This window comes from Oryza brachyantha, chromosome 5 (genome assembly GCF_000231095.2).
Source record: "Oryza brachyantha chromosome 5, ObraRS2, whole genome shotgun sequence".
Taxonomy (NCBI): domain Eukaryota; kingdom Viridiplantae; phylum Streptophyta; class Magnoliopsida; order Poales; family Poaceae; genus Oryza; species Oryza brachyantha.
Genome location: NC_023167.2, coordinates 15896085 through 15917364, shown reverse-complemented (window position 1 = coordinate 15917364; position 21280 = coordinate 15896085). Strand labels below are relative to the sequence as shown.

Sequence of the window (21280 nt, the reverse complement as noted above, 5' to 3'; positions counted from 1 at the left end):
TTTGATGCTTTGGAAGAGTATTGTCGGTGATGGATCTGATGCTTTGGAAGAGTATTGTCGGTGATGGATCTGAGTTGATTAGGGAGTAGTCGACATCCAGGGATCACGAGATTAATTAGACTCAAAAATCAATTAGACTCAAAAGATTCGTCTCGGGATTTCCAAGCGGAATCTAAAATTTATTCTGTAATTAGACTACGTTTAATGCTTCACCGTACGAATCGATGTGACCTGTCTCCCAAAAATTTTTAGAAACTAAACACAGCTATAGTTTAGGTGCTTTGATGGACCCTAAGAGCTTCTCCAATAGCTCATCTAAATTTAGTCATCTATATCTTCATTTGGATGATCATCTAAAGTATTTTCATCATTCATATCTCTTTGTACTCCACTGGATCATCCATATATGACATCCTCTGTATCTCTTTGGAGGATGGAGAGAGATCGTCCAAATATGAAGATTCTCTCTTCTAATATGGATGACATCTAAAAATAGATGATAGGATGACCGTTCTGTTGGAGCTTAATTTATAGTCTTCATACTCTATTTTCAGGATAGATGATGTGATAGATGAGCTGTTGGAGTTGCTCTAATAGTAAATTGGTGCAGGTGGTGGGGATGGCTAGATGGATAGCTAAGGGGGTGTTTGTCTCTCTCTGCCTTTTTTAGTCTATGTCACATTGAATGTTTGGACACTAATTAGATGTATTAAATATAAACTATTAATAAAATTCACCCTATATTGTGGACTATTTCGCGAGACAAATGTATTGAGCCTAATTAGTTCATGATTAGTGAATGTGGTGCTACAATAAACATTTGCTAATCGTCGATTAATTAGGCTTAAAAAGTTTTGTCTAATGAAATAGCTTTTATTTATGCAATTAATTTTGTCATCAATCTATATTTAATACTCCTAACTAACAGCCAAACATCCGTTGTGACAAGAGACTTCAAAAATTCTATGATCCAAATAGCCACTAAACCTCCTAAACATCTACAGTAGTCTTTTAAAGTTTAAAGAGCTTTTTATATGCTAATCAAAATCTAGGTCTAAGGGGGAGAAACCTAATTTTGAGAAGCTGATCGGTGAGAATACAGAAAATATGGTTTCCTAGTACTAGTTTTTGGCTTAGTTCAATTTTTGGATTTTACGACTAGATATTCTCGTGACCTAAGCTCTACATTTGCTATCTTTACTTATAATCCCACCGTATTTTAAGAGACAATGTCGTTGATTTTTTTAGGACACGTTTAATAATTTATCTTGTTAAAAAACTTATCTAATCATAATCCATTTTGTTCTATTTGTATTTAAAACTAAATATGTTTTAACTATAATCTATAGTTTATATATTTATGTAAAATATTTAAATAGCAAATAGCCAAACATGTAAAAAAGTTAACGGGTAACGAAATACTTCCTCGAATTTTTTAAGGGTAATGGGTGACTCGTTTGGAAATTTTTTAAACAAAACGAAGATTCAAACTTAAATTCAAAATGTTAACGATTTCAATTACAAAAATCAAAGGGAGTATTTTCGACCTAGCGCCAATTTCGGGCCAATTATTATTCGAGACACACCAAGCCACCAACGAGGTTACAACTTACAACAGCGAACAAGTTCGTAGTGACCACCGACGCGTACCGCACACTTGGTGGGCCCCCACCTACCAGCAGGGCCCCAGCCCCGCCCCCACACACCACAAACCACGTGGGCCCACCTGCCGGTGACCCAGGCGCACCCCGTCTCCTATATAACCTCCTCCCTCGCGCGACCTCGATGACCCCCCCCCTCTCTCTCTCTCTCCCCTCCTCTCCTCCGCCCATTTCCTCCTCCTCTCGCCTGCGATCCGGCCGCGTCCCCCGCCGACGAGAGAGCCCCGCCACGCGAGGTCGTGAAGCAGGAGGAGGAGAAGAGAGAGAGGAGGAGATCGCCGATCTCGGTAGGTAACCACCGCCTCCCGCCCCCGCGAGTTCTCCGTGGTTGATCTCGATGGTTTTTGATCCGATCAGTTCCGCCTCTGGTTCGGTTTGATTGGTTTATTCGGGGGGTTCGTTTTTTTTCTCGATGCGATTTTGGGGGTGGATTTTGTACGGGTGGAGGTGATCCGAGGGGGGCTCGATCGGTTAGGTTTTCTCGGTAGATTCGATAGGTTGGGGGATTTGATTGAATCTGATTCGGGGGGAGTCTGGCCGGTTTGACCGGCTCCGCTCGATCTAGCTTCGTTCCCACGCTGGTGTTGGGGGAATCCGGGGGCGCGGGGAATCGCTTCGGTTGGCCGCGAATCTGATCCGATGCCGCGCTTTCTGCGTGCCTTCCTCGCAGATCTGTGGGCCGCGGGCGTCAGATCTCACGGATCTAGCTGCGGTTGCTTCGATTCCGCTGTTTTTTAAAAATCTGGCGAGACTCTCTGGATCTTGACTAGATAATTTCCTTTTCGTTTCGTTTCAGGGAAGGAGCGGAGATGGGGCTCACGTTCACTAAGCTGTTCAGCCGCCTCTTCGCCAAGAAGGAGATGAGGATCCTCATGGTCGGTCTCGATGCGGCCGGTAAAACCACCATCCTCTACAAGCTCAAGCTCGGCGAGATCGTCACCACTATCCCCACCATCGGTACGTTTCCAATCCACATCCTACGCATGTACGGGTACCATCGTGACGTCGTGTTTTGTAATTCAGTTCAGTGGTATTGGTAGCTCGCGCTCTCCATTTCTCCCACAGCATAGGTTTAGGCTGTGTGGGCATAATTAACATTCTATCTCGAGTTGCTCAGCAATAGATAAATGGTCAGAAGAGTTTTTTATAGTCAAGACTATTTTTTTAGGCTGGCTTCTTATAGATGATAAGAATAGAATTGTTTGATCATGGGATTTGTTCTAACTGATCTCAAGTGGACTGGCTTCTTATTAATGATAAGAATTGTTTCGATCGTGGGATTCATTCTAGCTGATCTCAAGTGCGTGTGTTTACATTCCACTTCATGTAAAATGTAGAATGTTTATATGCTAGGTGGACTTCCATAGGATGCATAGTTAAGACTTACAAGGCACAAACGAATTAACGAGGTGCCATCCTCAATGTGTTTCACCTCACTGTGTTTAACCTGAAAACACTCTTTTGAGTTTGCCAATGTAGTATTATAGTACGATTATCTGATTTTAGGAATTTAAAACTGAAAAATAATCTGCTAGCATTTACATTGATTGAAACTCTGTTATGAACTGCAGGTTTTAATGTTGAAACCGTCGAATACAAGAACATTAGCTTCACCGTTTGGGATGTCGGTGGCCAGGACAAGGTAAGAAAAAATGTCTATGATCCAACTACAAACTTTTGAAGATTTTTTGTTTCATATTATATAGTTTGGCATTGTCAATTACCTGTAATTAATATGCTTACATAATCAGAAACAGTGCATGCAAACTGCAGCATATTAACTTAACATCAGCTCTGATGAATTTGTTTTATTGAATCAAATTTGTGAAAAGTTTAGAATGTAGGCCTAAGTTTTTATGTTACATACATATTAATTTATTGTTTGAAATGTTTATAGCTTTGTTGTCTAATATAGTTTGTCTTGACATGTGCTTGTGGTTTGACACTGTATTTTGTTAATACAGATCAGGCCCCTGTGGAGGCACTATTTCCAGAACACCCAGGGCCTCATTTTTGTCGTGGACAGCAATGACAGAGAGCGTGTTGTTGAAGCCAGAGATGAGCTCCACCGTATGCTGAATGAGGTATTAACAATATCAGAGTTCAAAGAAATCTACCTGTACTCTTTTTAAGAAACATAATTAATAAATTCCATGTGGTTTGTCAGATTCTGTTGTTGAGAATTGAGCATAAATGAGCATAAATTTATTTTCTTTTCTAGTCAATATAGATGATTGCCATTGGTAATTTACATCATAAGATGCAGTTCCAAAGCTCTTTGAAATTTCTAAAGAGCACAACTTTGATGGAAGAATGTACATTCTATATTATACTATTTTGATTATTGTTGCTATCAGGCTTATCATGTGATGTTCAAGAAGTTATAATTTTAATGCCTTTTCCAGTGATGTGATGATTGATTGCCATGTTGTGGCTACAGGATGAGCTACGTGATGCTGTCCTGCTGGTGTTTGCCAACAAACAAGATCTTCCTAATGCCATGAACGCTGCTGAGATCACAGACAAGCTTGGCCTGCACTCCTTGCGCCAGCGGCACTGGTATGGTTTCCTTTGCGGTTAAAGTTTATGGCCTGCATGTAGTGTTTTTGCGATTGATCAGTAATAGCATTTTCTGTAAGGTGCTCTATATTAGTGTTGAAACAGAAATGCTTAGCAGTATTGTCTTTTAGTGGTAAGGTTACTATGTGCTGCCTGCATAATGGTGCTCATGTATTCTACTTAAGCGCTAAGTCCTTGTCCTATGCATTATCCAGCTTTTAACCAAGCAAAAGCGGTCGGTTCACATTGTCCAACTGTTGACAATAGCCAGTATTAGTGTTTGCCATTTGAACTATCTATGCAATCTGAACTATTCGTTTCCTATCTTATGACCTCATCAGGTACATCCAGAGCACATGTGCTACCTCTGGTGAGGGGTTGTACGAGGGACTTGACTGGCTTTCCAACAACATAGCCAACAAGGTGAGATAATTACATGTTGCTGACGTCGGATTATTCAATCAATTTAATGAGCATCTACGTAGTGCTTTAACCGTGCATTATTATATTTTACCCAAAATGTTTGTACGCAACTAACGACCTGCCCTTAATTTCCTGAAAATAGGCTTGAAGCATCTTGGCGGGGCTTTAATCAAAGGGAGATATGGCGGATATCCCGAGTGAACTCTGCCCTTTTTACGTATCAAACTATATAGTCATGACAGATAATGTGGATGTTTTGGAGCTCTTTTGGTCCCTAAGGAGCTAGCTATCAGATTGTTTTTCGTGGGGTGTTAAAAATCGTGCGTGTTTCAGTTTGGCTTTTCTCCAAAGGCTTACGGTGCCTGACCTCTGTACCTCTGTACTTGGCCACAGATGTTGTAGTATTGACCTTGTCTTTGGCATAGCGTATTGTTACCGTATCCATCCTGTTCTGTGCAGCCATCCTCCGTCCATGACCAGTTTATACCCCGTTGTCTTGTGACGACCGTTCTGCGGCTTTTCTGTTAAAGACGGCGCCTTTAGCTGCGATTTTGTTGCATTTTGGTCTCTAACCAATCATTTTCAGTGAAGCAAGCATTTTGGTCCAAGAGGCCTAAGCGCATCCCCTTACCACTGGGGACGGGGTTACCGTACCTTGGTCTTAACCATACAACATTTATTAAAACTTCGAATTGTTTTTTAAAATTTGTTTGAAGTTAGCGTGGTTATCACAGTATTATTGTGAGCAAATGAAAAATAATTTGTAAATAAAACTTCTTTATATGTGTTTATAAATATCTAAAAGGCAAGACTGAAAAATAAGTTATGATGTAGAATCTTAAAATCTAAGTTTAATTTTAAGATTAAAAATTTAATTTTGGCTTAAATCTATAAAAAAGCCAAAAAATGGGTTGGGTAACTAGCGGTTTGGAAAACTTTGATTGGGCCTGGTCTGCTGGCCAGGCGGATATCCTGGATGCAATTAGGATCCTACGTAGAACAATGCTTCTTGCTAACATATTAGTATCATGTCCGCTTAGATGACGTTTTGTCTTTTTTGGTGGCATCTCATGGCATCTGATATGTTTCTCTCATGGCATCTGATATGTTTCTCTCACCTTGTCGTCTCACCTTGTCGGAATATGTTTAAGAACAGGTAGAAGAAAAAAGATTTTCTATTTTTATAATATTTATTTACTACTCTTTTGGATCGAAAATATTTATCATTTATAACAAGATTTGGTTAAACTTTTATAATTTCTACGAGCAATTTTGCGTTGAAATAAAATTATAAAATCTAATAAATTTATAATATTATGATAGTAGCTTTCGAGGAGAATGTGTCTATCATTTGTTTTGTATTTAAACTAAACATTTAAAATTATTGATGGTCAGAATTTTAAAAATTTAACCAAATCTTATCCTATACGACAAATATTTTTGACCAGGAGAATATTATAAACGGTAGAATCAACTACTATGAAATTTAAAATATACTTTAGCAATATGATTTGATGATCTTCTGTATAAACTTTTCATTAAAAAATATATAACTCAGTCGTTCAGAAAGCGCATATGTAAAAACCAATTAAAAGGTGAGAAAAATCCCTAAGAGATGGTACAATTCTGTTGCTGTCTTTCGCATATGCAACCAAAGCTACACCATGGATTCCGTTGCTTTCTTTCCGGCGTGCAACCAAGCCAATAATATGTACTACTGCACGTTGCCTTGAGTCCAATGGAAACCGTGACAGCAGCGGCTGAGAGCTGCACGCTGGACGGCTGGAGAGGCACAGTAGCAGTAGCACTCCAGCACGGTGGGACGGACAGCAAATGAGATTCTCTAACATTCTATTGGGAAGCTAGAGAGCTATAGTGCTGTGACTTTGAATATATTTTTAGCCATTTGATCTGTAATTAACACAGTTCCGATTTGATCGCTACAGTAACAACACGTATACTACAGTACCTAACTGGTTTTTATCGTAGCCACGGTGTTTAAAGGTGGTATTTAGTTGCCAAAAATCTTTTGGCAAAAACATCATATCGAACGTTTGACCGGATATCGGAAGAGATTTTCGAACATAAATGAAAAAACAAATTTCACGGCTAGCCTAGAAACCGCGAGACAAATCTTTTAAGCCTAATTAATCCATCATCAGCACATGTTGGTTACTGTAGTACTTATGATTAATCATGGACTAATTAGACTCAAAAGATTCGTCTCTTAATTTCTTTCATAACTGTGTAATTAATTTTTTTTAATATTTTATTTAGTGTCTAAAAATTTGATGTGATATTTTTTTTAAAAAAAATAGTAACTAAACAAGAACAAAGTTGAGGTGCTATGCCGCAAGACCTTCGACGTGTGTTTTGGTGACTTTTCTGGAGAATCCGGATTGGACGGACAGACGGTGATCATGCCTGCACCATGAATGTAGAAGTATGCCAGCTAGTATATAGGAGTACTACACATCGCTGCCCCCAACCGTGTGCTAACATCCGACGTGACGTGACGTGACGGGCCAACTATTCACTCTGATTCTCTTGAGCCCAGTACTTGTTCATGGACTATTCTCTTGCACCCATAATATAACTATTTTTCTTTAAAACAAAATTGTAACATTTTCGTCTATTTTAAAATATAAATATTATCAAAATTTATATTTTGTACTATAATGTAATTATTTTTATACAGTTCACGATATTACTTGGTTTATCAATTACTTTTCAGCCAAAATTTTTTTCATTTTCATTTTATCCTCGCATATTTTTATCCTAATCCATTTCTTATTTATTGAGAAGTGCTAACGTATTTTTAACCTTAATCTATACTACGAAACAAAGAATGTTACACTTTTTTTAACAAAGACAACATATTTATGGTGGACGGACCTCCTAGTACTAACATTGGGCGTTACTGATGTAATCATGCAATCAACTAGGGAACGCCATGTATAGTTTCATGTGGACATAGATAATTCACGTAGAGTTAGATTAATATATATATTTTTGAAATTTTATTTATGTAGATACCATTATGTATAAGTATATTTTGGTTTCATAGATAACTCTAGAGAGAATTTCCTGTATGCCACTAAAATTATACCTAATTTCTTTTATGCCATGCAAAAAATCGAACTTCCCTCTATGCCATTCACTTAATTTTTTTCTTCCTTACGTGTCATTGCCGTTAACTTTTTCATCCATCTCTTTAACTTATTTTGCTTATGTTTCTTCTATGCCACTACATGCCAAATGACCCAAAACATATCATTGAAAATAGATATGTTCGAATAAAATTTGAAATTAAGACAGGAGAATTAAAAATTGATATTTACGAATAAAATTTGGAAATTGATATTTTCAGATAAATTTGAAATGACTCGTAACAAAGAATTGAAAATTTGAAAAATATCAATTCCCTACTTTGAAGAGTACTAAAGAACAATATTTGACCTCAGTCTCTGACTATCACAGCTTGGGTATCTTTTTTAAACCTTTTAAAAAATTTCAAAAGCTAAAATGGTTTTAAATCTCTGAAAAGAATTAAACAAGTAAACAAAGTGACATAAAATCTTTGAAAACTTCTAAGTAGGGAAATTGATATTTTTCAAATTTTCAATTCTAGGTTGCGGGTCATTTCAAATTTATCCCAAAATATCAATTTTCAAATTTTATTCGAAAATATCAATTTTCAATTATGATGTCTTAATTTCAAATTTTATTCAAAAATACCAATTTTTAATTCTATGTTTCGGGTCATTTGGCATGTAGTGGCATAGAAGGAACGTAAGCAAAATAAGTTAATGGAGTTAGATGGAAAACTTAACTGCAGTGGCACGTAAGAAAGAAAAAATTAAGTGAATGGCACATAGGAAAGTTCGATTTTTTGCATGGCATAGAAGGACATGGTATAATTTTAGTGGCATACAGAGAATTCCCTCATAACTCAAAGCTTCTATTATAAAGTTTGGATGTTACATGCACATCTTATATTCTATTTATAAGACGTGCGTATAACATCCACTATGGGGCTGGAGATAAGAAAGTTTTTCTCCGCGACGTTTCTAGCCGGATGCCGAAATGTATGAGCCTACTAAATTTATGTTTTCGAAGTCCACTAGATCCAACGGTCCAATTGATAAGAGTATTGTCGCCACCCCTCCCTCGCCCTCTCATCGCTGCCCCTCGCGCGCTCGTGACATTGTACGGAGTCTATACGTTACTGACCAATACTCTCTCTGTTTTATAATATATTATAAGATATTTTACCCTTATCTAGATTTATGTGGATGTTAGTAAATTTAAATATATATAAATTATATATATATATATATTAATTTAGACGAAGTCTTTTCTATGGGCCTACATGAAACAGTATGCATTGCTCATTAAATGCGAGCTAGCAAGCTAGGCACAACTCTCCTACCCCTCATGCGGCAAGCATGCATTCATATGATATCCTTGAATCGCGTTCTGTTTTTAAATGCGTTTTAGATATATACAGTGATGGCTCATGTCCTCATGAATCATGATACATCAGCCAAAAGCTATCTACATGACCCTTGCTTTGAGCGTTGAGCTTCTGATCAATGAATTACATGGATATATGCGTATATATATATATAACTAGTCCAAATTTACTATGTCATTCTTTACTATTGTATCTACAATACATTATAAAACTTTTTAATTTTGTCTAGATTTATTAAATAAATCTAGACACATATATAAAATATATATATTAATATATATAGTTAAATCTAGATAACATCAGAAAACCTTATAATATGATACAGAGGGAGTACATAATATACGTGCCCATACGTACCTCCACGAATGTGCTATCAGCTCTAAAGCATGCTCAAAGAAACAGTAACCAACAATACACCATTAAAATTACTAAATTCCGCTAAAAAGCTGTAACTTGGATTTGAACACTCTATGTAGAGTCGTGCACCCACAACTTCACCAGCACACTATCGACACTCCCCTAAATTTACAACGTCTTTTTAAATGAACAAACTTAATTCAGGCCCTATTTAGTTCATATAAACTTTTCCCAAAAACATCACATCGAATCTTTAGCCACCTAAATAAAACATTAAATATACATAAATATTGAAACTAATTACACGTTTATGGAGAAAATTGTAAGATGAATCTTTTAAACCTAATTAGTATATGATTAACTATAATTGCTGTAGTAACCAACATGTGCTAATAATGAATTAATTAGATTCAAAAATTCAACTCGCGGTTTCGATGCGAAATCTGAAATTTATTTTGTAATTAGACTATATTTAAAATTTCAAATATATGACCATATATCTTGATGTGACCTCTCTCCTAAAATTTGTTGTGAACCGAACGTGGCCTCAATACAAACTATACGACATACATGAATTGATTTACGACGTTTGTGTTGTTGAGAGTACGTTAAAGGAACACATTGCACATGCATTTATGAGGTGTATGCGGTGGGGGCGTGTGTGAGTTGTGCATTTTCGGTGCAACGAAGAAGGAAAAAAAAAATCAAAATCTCAGCTATATAATGTCGTCGTGCCGGCCAGGCCACCGAATTCATTCGACTCCTCTCCGAGCTGCCACCGCCCAACGAACCCCACAAGCTAGCCGGCCTTAGCCATCAAAGCCCAGGGACCACAGCCATGGCGGCGGCGGCGATGCAGCGGCGGTGCGCGGCGACGCTTGCGGCGGCGGCGGCGGTGCTACTACTGCTGCTAGCGCTGGCGCCGGCGGGGGCGCGGGCGCAGTCGCCGGCGGCGGCGCCGGGGCCGGCGGGGGGCGGCGGGCTGGACTCGGCGTGCCTGAACGCGCTGCTCAACATGTCGGACTGCCTGACGTACGTGCAGAACGGGAGCAGGGCGCGGCGGCCGGACAAGCCGTGCTGCCCGGAGCTGGCCGGGCTGGTGGAGTCCAACCCGGTGTGCCTCTGCGAGCTCCTCTCCGGCGCCGGCGACTCCTACGGCATCGCCGTCGACTACTCCCGCGCCCTCGCCCTCCCCGCCATCTGCCGCGTCACCACCCCTCCCGTCTCCACCTGCGCAGGTATATAATTAATTAGCCATGCACGCATATATAGCTTCGATCTCTCCACTAATCACTTCTTAATCTCCCCACTAATCACTTAATTTCTAGGAGGAGTAGTACTTTGGTTTTGATTAGTTTGTGTGCTAATTAATCTTGGAGATTAATTAATTTGCAGCTTTGGGATACAATGTTCCTATGGGCCCATCGCCGGCGCCGTCGCCGGCGGCCGTCTCGCCCTCCGGTGAGGGTCCACAGTTCCCTGGTAATCAACCGAGTACTCTCCCACTAATTATATTTGTTCGGTTGCTCTTTAAGAAAACTGAAGCTATTAATTATCAGTGTTTTTGATCGTGTGCTTTTTAGCGCTATTAATATGTGATTTTGGGTTGAGAGGAACGCATATATACAATAAATAACCTCTAGTTACTAAATCTGAATGAATATATCCTAGTATTTCATAGATTCATACGAATTCTGAATTTGAATATATATATATATACATACATACATACATATATATATATATATATATATATACACCATATTCATTAATTTATTAATAAATCTAGACAGGACAGGACTGAAACATGATATAATATGGAATAGAGAGTAGCTTAATGCCATTTTTGCCTTCTTGAAGTATTTAGACTTAGCTGGAACTACAAATTAATATGAATGATACTGCCTAGTTTAGTTTTGATCGTTTGCCGGTTATGGCTTTAACCAGAAGGTTCACAATTTTCAAACCAAAATATTAGAAATTTCGGATCTACTAATCGGCTGGCCTCTGTATGACGTATGACGAGCTAGCCTCTGGCTAAAAACTTTTGAGTTTGCTTCAATTTGGCAAACTGTGGCAAACTACTGTTCTAATTCAGCGAGAATCGACCGGCCCAAATTCCTAACTTCTGCGTTTCAAATTTCTCAAATCTCCTCTTTTTTTTAGCCAGCTAAGATTTATGGTAGCATCTAATTCTAGCCAAGATGATAAATTTTTGATCGTTTGCCGGCTGTTGGCCGTGTACTGCGTGTTGAGGCCAGATTTTAAATTGATCCATAAAACTAAAATTTAGGAATTTAGCAAGAAAATATATCTTCAACAGTTTCTAAAAACATTTGTAATATTTACACAAGTCTTAAAATTATTGCTCTAAATTTGGGACAAAAATACTTATTCTTAATATAAGTTAGTCATTTTTAGATTTCTGTTGGAGGAGGACATGATTTTTATGCCTAATATTTTTTTAGATTAACCCAATACAAATTTTTAAAAATCAAAATATTAACAATTTTTTTTGAAGATGCTCTACGACGGACCGTAGCACGGACGCGAAAAGGAGCGAATCGTTGCTGTTAATTGCTACTATTCATGATAATAGCATCACAAAGGAATACACATTTAAGCTGCTCCATGTACAAAAGGCATCCTATACAGTTTATGATGGCGATTAATTGCTCGACACCGCCGTGCCGTGCCGTTAGGTTCATGTGCCTGTCACGTACTTACACTCCTCACTACTGTGACCTAATAACTCAACTCCAATCTGCTGCAGGGACCTCGCCCTTCGCCTCGCCGCCGTCGACGGCGACGCCGTCGACAAACCACGCCGGCCGCCGCTCCGGCGACCACCACCACCACCTCGTCGCCGCCGCCGCCATTGCCGTCGTTGCCGGGATGTTTTAGGATCGATTGATTCATGCGCTCTCTCCTGTGCTTAGTTATCGTTTTCTGGGGTGATGTGGCCGTCTGTTTGTTTGTTGTATGATCTTTTGCTGATCGTAATTAATTCCTTTTTCTTTAAGGCATAACTAAATTCCTTTTGATGTATTAAACTTGCTGGATTCCATGACATTGTCCTTGCAAGGACGTATATACTTACTCTTATCTACCAGTAGTAGTACTTCATATGTTTGATGTGATGATTCACAAGCCATGGACATGTAACCACCTAGAGTGGCACGTCAAGAAATACTGGTACCTTTTTTCTGGTTTTATGTTGTCACAAGAACAGCATGAAGCTTCTTCTACTCGTCACTCTTTGCCAGAAAAGGGGGGAAAAAAAATCCTTGATGCATCTTATTTACGACTCTTTTTGTATTTATTTTCGTATTTAAATATATGATGATGTTGATTTCTTTCGATCTAACTTTTGAAATTTTCACCATTAGTAGCTCGTAAAATATATTTGATTTACAAACAGTAAATTCATACGGGCAGAATTTTCTTTATATGTATTTTATGATATTATACTATTATTAGTTATTATCGTTATATACTAATAGAAAAATACTGGTGAAATTTGTACACCAAAGAGTCAAAGACCGAATAAGATTTAACAGTTTCATATATCTAAAATACAGAGATGGTACTATTTATACCTACATATTATCTGTTCATAGTTGCAAAGTTAGAGGTGACACGATTCACCACAAAAATCTCGCAGTTGATGAGTACTACCTGCGTCCCATAATAACTTTATTTTTTAATTTTTATATCCAATATTTAAACATTCATTTTATTTAGAAAATTTATACAAAAATCTTTTAAAAAGTAGTTACACATAAAGTACTATTCATGTTTTATCATCTAGTAGCAATAAAAATATTAATTAAAAAAATTGAAATAAAATGATGAGTCAAAACATTATATCCCAACACTGAAAATAGATTTATTTTGGGACAAAACAATACTTGAAACAGAATGGCAAAAGCCAGTGCCAGTGCCAGCATGGTGCACATCGAAATGAATGGAGGCGGTTGCGGATGACTGTACGTGGACGCAACGCACCGACCGGCAAACACATCTTTGTTGCTCAGCAGCAATGAATGAAAGATGGCAAGCAACGCATCATCAAAATTCAATTCCCAACTGCCCATTTGCAAGTGTTCTGTTCCCATGTGAGCTTGGCTGCAAAAACTCTGCAAGCCTCATCTGGGTTGGTTTGGTTTTTCAGCTTCTGCACTTCTGCTACTGCTGCCACACATTATGGGCAAGCACCCAAAAGGATCTCTTGTGTGCTTGTGCAGGGCTCCACGCAGTTGGACGGCGCCATGGCATGAGAAAGGAGCAGCAGAATTCATGAATCATGAGATGGTTCAGAGTTTTCAGGTTCAGTTTCTGGCCCTTCTGCAGCCTTTTTTTTCATCATCATTGCCTCATTGGTCAGTGAAAAGCTCTTGTGTTGTACACAAATGTACTTGTCTGCTAATGTGGGTGAGGGGGGCAACTGAACATTGTAGAGACAGCATGCAGAAATTAGAGGAATGCAGAGGTTTGATTAATGAATTCCAGGAATCACTGAAGCTATTATATATCACAAGTGAGAAGGATTACAGATGAAAAGCAGGCCAGATTTTTGTAAATTCTGGCAGAATCTAACCATGAACAACTCTATGAAATAATAAAAAGAAAGCTTGTTCTCCAAAGAAATTGCACTGATAAAGTGCATTTCCATCTACCATAAATTATGGATACTAACTCTGAGTTTTCTAATTCCTGCCCAGTTACCATTGAAGACTGGTAACGAAAACCAAGTTGTCGTCAGGAAGTAACCAAAAGTGGTAGAATTTGTGCCAAAAACCTCATGAACCTATTTATTTTAACCAATCCTGTATAAATCAGACTGCCAACAAGGTAGTTACCGTCAATTATTCACAATCGGTATGCTAACATACGTTGCAACTTCTCCTGCAGTAACCTGGTAATGCTGCTGTTCCAACCATGTATTCTGGGTTCTTTCTGCACTCTCCCAGGGCAGCCCATTTTTCACAACTCTCATTGTTGTCAGTGCAATTGCCTTGTGTGTGATAAACCTTGTCAAATGATGCTACACGAATCCACTTTGTAGCAGACCATTTCTCGCCCTTTATGACTGGGCATCCAGCATGGAGACTCAATGAGTCTTTCGAAGAATCTGGGTTAAGGTTGAAGAACAGAAGAGCATCCCCTTTTCGTGGTTTCACTGAGGTAGAAGTTATATATCAATTGAGAATTATGTAAGACATCTTACAAAAAACATGGGAATCATAATTATCAAAACAAAAAAGGCACATGATATGAAATTTATACCTGCAACACCTTTTCTAGCACATTCTGACAAGGTTCCATCCTCAGTGTTTGTACCACTATCTGTAAACTCCTACTTGACAAATGTATACAGAAAACTGATGCGATAAGAGACCCCAACACAAACTTCAAATAATCGCAAAGTAAATGAGCCTGTGCTTATCTATGGTTGCAGGCTGACTCAGATATTTCTTTTTGAAAAATAAAAACACTGCATGAGACAAATGGAGTAAGAAATTACCTCAGCTAAAGGGAAAACTGTTTCTCCTCCTTCTGCTACATCTGTTAAGTACATAAGAACAGTAGCTATGCGATGACCACCACGGATAGTGTTAACACTGTCGGTGAAGTAATCATAGTGCTGTTCATACTTCTCCCCATGTTTATACCTTAACACTTGGATATCTTCACCATTCTCTGATTATTATTACAAACATGTATAAGAAAAGTAAAAAAACATAAAAATGTCAAAGGCTTAACTTTGTTTCTTTAAGAGATGAAATGCCAACTAGAGCAATTTGAAAGACTTTCACTTCAAGCCTGCACATATGTACAGGAATGAAAACAGAAGGCAAGTGCAAGGTCAATTATTAGGTGTAAAACAGAAAAATTTTCACATGTTCAAAATTATGAATTAGACAAAACCTCTAAAATTTTCATGAATAGAAGATTGCGCTGTTATTGTCTGAATGGGAGTTACAACCTTTTGGAAGAAATGTCCACGCAGCAATTTTTTCCTCTATACCAGCAACAATTGGATCCTACAATTTGGACATCATTGTTCATCAGAAATGAATCGTGTAAGCAGACGAACAATCATCTGAATTTAGCTAAGAAATATTGACGAAAACTGAGCGAATGGATCATGAAATCAGGGTTCAAATATTTCCCTTTTTTTTTCGAATAAGACAGTGGTTCAATCATATTCCATACCAACAACATCGGTACTGCACATCTATGATACACTAAAAGATACTTTTTTTCTTGGAAGGTACTCTTTAATGAAAAAAACTGCATTCACAACCCGGATCCGGATGAACAAATACTTTTTTTTAAAAAAAATAAAACTAACAAAAACCAAACCTTGCCCTTGCTGAGGAAGGTGCCGGAGCTGGTGCGGGCGTCGCTGAGGCCGCTCTTGCCCGACAGGTTATCAGCCACCGCCGACCTCTTCAGCTCCGCCCTCGCCTAAAATTAGCACACAAACCCTCTAACAAATCAAATCAATTCTGGAGCACGCGCAGCGGAAGCGCTCGCAAGAACTCCCAATTCTTGCAGAGAAAAGAGAAGGCATTGGGGGAGGGAGGGAGGGAGGGAGGTGGAGATCGAGTGGTGGTACTGACGAGGGAGACGAGGTGGTTGGCCTCGTCGTCGCTGAGGAAGTGCTGGTAGAGGAACACCCTGCCACGGATCACGCACGGATCAACCATCTCGGCTCCCGTTCCATGAACCGTCGAGATCGAGACGAAATCAAAGAAAGCGACGGCGGGAAACGGCCGGGAAGGAGCAGAGACGAGACGCCCACCTGGGTTTCCAGGAGATCTGGCGGGAGTGGTGCGGGTACACCACGGGGGCCGGGTACACCGAGCTCCCCCTCCCGCCCACACCGCCTCCTCCGGCAGCAACCCCGCCGCCGCCGCCGCCGCAGATGACGACGAGGAGGAAGAGGGCCAGCGCGAGGCCGGCAGGGGGAGCTCCTCCGCGCCACACCCGAGCCATGGCAGCCAGCCGAGGAGTCCCTGCCTCCCTCGCCCTCGCCCAGACCCAGGCGGCGCGGCGAGCTGGAGCGGAAGTGGTCGCCACTCGCCGCCACGGTTCGCGGCGGAGGAGAGAGAGAGAGCGGGAGGGAACGAGCCGCTCACGCTGATGAGGAAGGAGGAGGAGAGATCTGCGCCGTCGAAACCACGAGCCTCGTCGATCGGATGGCCGGGACGCGCCGGAGTGGGAAAACCAAACCGTGGGAGCAGCAAACAGGTTGGTGAGCAACACACACGGTATGATGACGAGCGGAAATTTAACCACCTTTACACGGTGAGTGGCAAGTGCCACTCCCTCCTCGCTGCAGCTGTGAGTGGATTAAGAGGGTACGACAAATAGTGATAAAAAATTAAAAGTCCGTGATAACAATGATCAACGTGCCAAGCAGCACAAGGAGTTGGGACCATTTATTATCATTGGGAATCGTAATGTTTCGCTATAAATTACTTCAACGGTTCTAAAATATTATTAGTATTTTATGGTTTAAATTTTATAAGTAATATAATATAAATGTTTTCTGTACTGATTGGGATGATTCTAATTATTTAAATAATTCCAAAGGTAATTAGACGCTTGGAAAGGGAGCATAATCAGTCCAAAATTTAAAATTTGATTGCTGAAATTACTGAAAGGTATCTTTGCATATCATCTTAGTGTTTACTAAATAATTTAAAAATACTTATATTTTAGGACAAATGATTTATTAGTCTTTTATAGTTTCATTCGGACTAAGCTGTCTTGAGAAAAAGAATCAGATGGTGAGTCTATTCCAAGTTAACGACAGTAGACAATGGTTTATCTGCAGTTGTTGCTTTTGTCTCTTGGACCACAGTTGCTACTTGGATTAAAACATGGCCACCAAGTTCATCGTTGATACATCATTCTCAGACATGTTTATCTTTCTCACGGAGCAATGAAAAATGTCAATAAAAACATAATTTACTTCAATTCCAAACATTTTGGATTGGTTTTATTCTTGAACACTCTAATTTTATTGGTTATGATGCAAGCGAGCTCTAAAAATTATCACATCGTATTTATGACTACAGGGAGAAGAGATGAAATGATAGAGAAGAAAAACATATTTATAGCCAGCTGTACCATATATGAATCAGATATGTGTCATGTATTAATGATATAGAATATATTTGTCTATAGCTATTGTATAAGTTAGCTTTATATTAGTTCCTTGGTGACACTTTATGGGTGGTTGTTCGTCGCAAGACACTTCAACCATTATTTAATATACCCTTTTTTCCATTATTTAATATACCCTCTTCTAAGGGAGGGATAAAACATCACAAGAGACAACTTTACCACGAAGCAATCTGTAAGATTTAAATCTAAACAAATTTTAGCTGAATTGAAACACATTTTGAAAACTTTATAACTTTTCCCAAGTTGCGGATATGAGAATTGCCAAAAATAACTTTTAAAAAGAACAAATATTAGCCAATTCAAACATTTTTTGTAAGATGTTTTTACTCCTACAAGTTGGGACTATTTTTGCAAAATATGTTTAAGTTCAACCAAAACGAGTTCAAATTTAAATCTTGCAAGATGGCCCAAGAGTAAAATTGTTTTTTACAAATTTATATCTCGCCATCTGAAGAAGATACATTAAAATAATGCTTGGAGTGTTTTTTGACTTTGACAAACAAACATAAAAGTAAAATTATAGTTTCCTATGACAAAGCCGCAAACTATAGTTCTGGATCAAATTCTGCACAACAAAAATAAAACAGTTAACGAAAGAAAGGCCAACGGTTCATCCTGTAGCTCGATGGAAAGAGCTTCATTTCCAGCTTACAAACCAGAAGGCTGAACTGAAGAAGATGACAGATGTACCAGCCATACCACCAACTAAACGTAATGCTACACAATGGGATTTTTTTAAGGTATTCTCCGGTGCAAATCCAATGGCTTGGATAGATTATCAGTGTGATAATTAAATTATGTGGTAGTGCAGTAAAAGGTAAAAATACTTGTGGCATTGCTGTAATTTGGGAGTACTGAAAGTGTAGAGTGCTAAGGGCTTCGAATGGGGATTAGGCTGGTCTTGTCCTAGACCTAGGGCAGCACAGGATGCCGTCGCCGCCGCCGTCGGGAGGGCATCCCACATCGACGCCCGCCGGTCCCGTCGCCGGTTGGGCAGTTAGCCGCCGGTCCGCAACCGCCATCGCAAGCCGCTCCCCCATCGACGCCGACGCCGTGGGATGGCACTCCCGCGCCGACTCCCATCGGTCTGGTAGCCCAACGGCGGCCGGTCCGTAGCGGCCGTCGCAAGCCGCTCCGGCCAACCGTGCATGTACATGGACGCCGGCCTCGCCGCCACCGTCACAGCGCTCCGCTACCTGCACCGACCTGGCACACCTGGCGCACGTCCTGCTCCAATTCCGCCTCACCTACATCTCCAGCGAGTCCCTCGTCGTCAGCTGCGTCAAGCTTGTCTGGGACTCCCGCGCCATCGCCGCGCACTACGCCCGCTCCCTCAAGGGTCTCTAGTTTGACATCTTCGTCATCCTGCCCATCCCACAGGTCAGCTTCATCTCTCATCACCATTTTCAATTCACCCCATTTTCACCATGGGGATCAAGGATCCTGAACACCTAGACCGGCATGATTCATGCACATCACGATCTAACCATGTAGATGGTTGATTAAACGCTCGTAATTAGTAGGCATTCATTATGTCTGTTTCTGAGACACATCGCAGCTTCTTTGTGAACATGTTACAGTAGGAATTGTAGGGCACACTACATTAGCAAGTACATTGCAGGTGCAGACAATCTCCAGTTGCGAGTGAGAGAGCCCATGTGTAACCGTAAACCTGCAAGTTTCTACTTCCCTACTTGTTTATTGAATGTGACAATGCATGTACGTAGTGACTAGTGACAACTAGTAAGGCTTCGACTACTGGAATTACCCTGGCCACAATGATGGATGGGTTAGCTAGAATTCTGGCCGAAACTCAGTAGTAGATAAGTGATAATAGAGTTCAATGAGCTTACTGAAGAAGTATGGATGGATGAAGGTGTAACGCCAATGATTGGCAGTGGTCGTAGACTAGTAGTCCACAGCCGCCATTGCAAGGTGTTCCCCCGTTGACGGTGTCGTCGTCGGATGCCACTCCCGCGGTCCCGCCCCTTCACTTGCGCTGGCTCTGCCGCCGGTGACCCACCCGTGCGGCCCTGTTCTCTCATGGTTTTCAAATAACTAAAGCCATCTTTTGAAATAATTCAGTTCTATCTTTTTTGTTGCCTATGTGAACCATAGTTATCTGACAAGAACATTTCTCGTAAGGTGTTTATACGACTTGGGCGTCTTCTATTGAACTGGCAGAACATATTCCGGTATGGTTCTCTGAGCACAAGAAAGGTAACATTTAAACATCAACATATTTCTGTATTGGAGAACTGCTTGATACATCTGAATGCAATTTTCAACATTTTGGGTTCTCTGTTTCAAATATAGTTAAAAATGTATTCAAGGAGTGCCTGCCATCTGCAGGATTTTCTTTTTTGCCTACTAGTATATCATGAAATTTTTTTATCCTGTATATTCATGTGATGCACTCAAACTACATTCAGTTATATTCATGTGATGCACTCAAACTACATTCAGTTACAACTAAATCAGTATGTTTTTCAGGTTCTGTTATGTTGCTTTTCATGGCTAAATTTACAATGTTATTTTACAGTGGAGATTACATCTCCTGCATTACTTTGAACATGGAAGCAATAAACCAGCGTTTGATTGTCTTCTTTTGCGTTGCCATTTCCTGTTGCACCTGTAAACTTAATCGATATTCTTCTAAAACAAAGGAAATACAACAACTTAAATCTAGCTGTCTAAAATTACTCGTGGGCTCGCCTGCATCTGACATCCTTATTAGTTGAAATGTTGCTTTGATCATTTTCTAGCTCTACCTTGTTAATTGATATAAGGCATCTAGATGTCACATATTTATTGAGATACCCTTATTAATTTATATACGGGACCTAGCTAAAATGTTTCTTTTTTCTAAACTGTGACTTATCCTCCCTTGTTTCCGAACACCAGATGTTGAAACCAGGAGGTTCAGCTGAAAGAGGTAGTAACACAGAAATTGGACGAGGCAACTGGGATTTCTGCATGCCCTGTTATGAAATGTTAGGATATTATCGTCCATTCTGTCTAAAAATATGTTTGTTGCAATGCAGGTTCCTAAGCTTAGAAAAGATTACATTGATGGGGTTTCTGTCTAGCTGATACTTATGACATGCTTTTGGAAGAGAAACGTGCTTTTGGAAGATTACATTGATGAGGTTTCTGCCTGTTCCAATGATTTAGGAGCTTAAGGAGACCGCACCTTGCATTTTGTAAACAAATTAGGTAAAGTAGCTGGCTGTATTTGTTGGCTTGTGTACATTTGGTTTCCGAATTGTATTTGTGTAACCAATCCATGTTGGTTGGAATTACTTTGTGATGTATATATGATGTTTGGCTCACAAACCAGATTGTACTGCTGCTGTAAATTATTTCTACAGATTGAGTGATGAAATGTGTGATAGCATGAAAGAATATAACATCGCTTTATATAGTGTTTATTGGGCGTCTCTGCTGGCTGCTCTGCTGTGGGCCTGTGGCCAATCTGTTATTGTTTGTTCAAAGTAGGGAAACGATACTGAATTCTATCGTAAATCCATAATCATGAAACACATGACCTCGTTCGTACAGCTTACTGAGCAAACTTTAATGGCATTCAACCAGAAGAAAC

At 39.7% G+C, this 21280-nt stretch overlaps 4 protein-coding genes across 8 annotated transcripts; 3 read left to right on the top strand and 1 right to left on the bottom strand.

Moving 5' to 3' along the window:
* The first annotated feature begins 1784 nt into the window (after positions 1-1784).
* LOC102707589 (ADP-ribosylation factor 2) lies at positions 1785-5101 on the top strand. 2 transcript variants are annotated; one of them, XM_006654505.2, is made up of 7 exons: positions 1785-1948; positions 2458-2618; positions 3233-3303; positions 3626-3745; positions 4102-4220; positions 4562-4643; positions 4786-5101. In XM_006654505.2, the coding sequence occupies exons 2-7, from the start codon at positions 2471-2473 to the stop codon at positions 4789-4791; spliced, it is 546 nt and encodes a 181-aa protein (XP_006654568.1). In that variant the 5' UTR covers positions 1785-1948; positions 2458-2470; the 3' UTR covers positions 4792-5101. The 2 variants fall into 2 exon arrangements, with proteins under 2 accessions (XP_006654568.1, XP_015692748.1); XM_015837262.1 differs by having other exon boundaries at positions 1785-1952.
* A 4981-nt stretch (positions 5102-10082) lies between these two features.
* On the top strand, positions 10083-12605 carry LOC102706479 (non-specific lipid transfer protein GPI-anchored 12-like). Its single transcript, XM_040524328.1, has 3 exons — positions 10083-10715; positions 10873-10959; positions 12251-12605. Exons 1-3 carry the CDS (start codon positions 10316-10318, stop codon positions 12379-12381), a joined length of 618 nt encoding a protein of 205 aa, XP_040380262.1. The 5' UTR covers positions 10083-10315; the 3' UTR covers positions 12382-12605.
* Positions 12606-13488: 883 nt separating this feature from the next.
* LOC107304295 lies at positions 13489-21088 on the top strand. 4 transcript variants are annotated; one of them, XM_015837616.2, is made up of 5 exons: positions 13489-13633; positions 13725-13806; positions 19825-19899; positions 20584-20614; positions 20724-21088. In XM_015837616.2, the coding sequence occupies exons 1-5, from the start codon at positions 13524-13526 to the stop codon at positions 20729-20731; spliced, it is 306 nt and encodes a 101-aa protein (XP_015693102.1). In that variant the 5' UTR covers positions 13489-13523; the 3' UTR covers positions 20732-21088. The 4 variants fall into 4 exon arrangements, 3 of the variants coding, with proteins under 3 accessions (XP_015693102.1, XP_015693101.1, XP_015693100.1); XM_015837615.2 differs by lacking the exon at positions 20584-20614; XM_015837614.2 differs by having other exon boundaries at positions 20584-21088.
* On the bottom strand, positions 13940-16699 carry LOC102707313 (probable prolyl 4-hydroxylase 4). Its single transcript, XM_006654504.3, has 7 exons — positions 16289-16699; positions 16107-16164; positions 15847-15951; positions 15467-15524; positions 15005-15180; positions 14767-14836; positions 13940-14659 (listed from the first exon to the last, which is right to left on the bottom strand). The coding sequence occupies exons 1-7, from the start codon at positions 16480-16482 to the stop codon at positions 14364-14366; spliced, it is 957 nt and encodes a 318-aa protein (XP_006654567.2). The 5' UTR covers positions 16483-16699; the 3' UTR covers positions 13940-14363.
* Positions 21089-21280: the final 192 nt, after the last annotated feature.

Coding starts and splice junctions, on each gene's coding strand:
- LOC102707589 (XM_015837262.1), top strand. CDS start 1,786: ATGACCCCCCCCCTCTCTCTCTCTCTCCCCTCCTCTCCTCCGCCCATT. Junction 3,304..3,625: donor ATGTCGGTGGCCAGGACAAG/GTAAGAAAAAAT, acceptor TTGTTAATACAG/ATCAGGCCCCTGTGGAGGCA. Junction 4,221..4,561: donor TCCTTGCGCCAGCGGCACTG/GTATGGTTTCCT, acceptor TGACCTCATCAG/GTACATCCAGAGCACATGTG.
- LOC107304295 (XM_015837614.2), top strand. CDS start 13,524: ATGAAAGATGGCAAGCAACGCATCATCAAAATTCAATTCCCAACTGCC. Junction 13,634..13,724: donor ACTCTGCAAGCCTCATCTGG/GTTGGTTTGGTT, acceptor GTGCTTGTGCAG/GGCTCCACGCAGTTGGACGG. Junction 13,807..19,824: donor AGATGGTTCAGAGTTTTCAG/GTTCAGTTTCTG, acceptor ATTTCTCGTAAG/GTGTTTATACGACTTGGGCG.
- LOC102706479 (XM_040524328.1), top strand. CDS start 10,316: ATGGCGGCGGCGGCGATGCAGCGGCGGTGCGCGGCGACGCTTGCGGCG. Junction 10,716..10,872: donor TCCCGTCTCCACCTGCGCAG/GTATATAATTAA, acceptor ATTAATTTGCAG/CTTTGGGATACAATGTTCCT. Junction 10,960..12,250: donor TGAGGGTCCACAGTTCCCTG/GTAATCAACCGA, acceptor AATCTGCTGCAG/GGACCTCGCCCTTCGCCTCG.
- LOC102707313 (XM_006654504.3), bottom strand. CDS start 16,482: ATGGCTCGGGTGTGGCGCGGAGGAGCTCCCCCTGCCGGCCTCGCGCTG. Junction 15,525..15,846: donor CCTTCCTCAGCAAGGGCAAG/GTTTGGTTTTTG, acceptor TCCAAATTGTAG/GATCCAATTGTTGCTGGTAT. Junction 14,660..14,766: donor TGCTAGAAAAGGTGTTGCAG/GTATAAATTTCA, acceptor CTTCTACCTCAG/TGAAACCACGAAAAGGGGAT.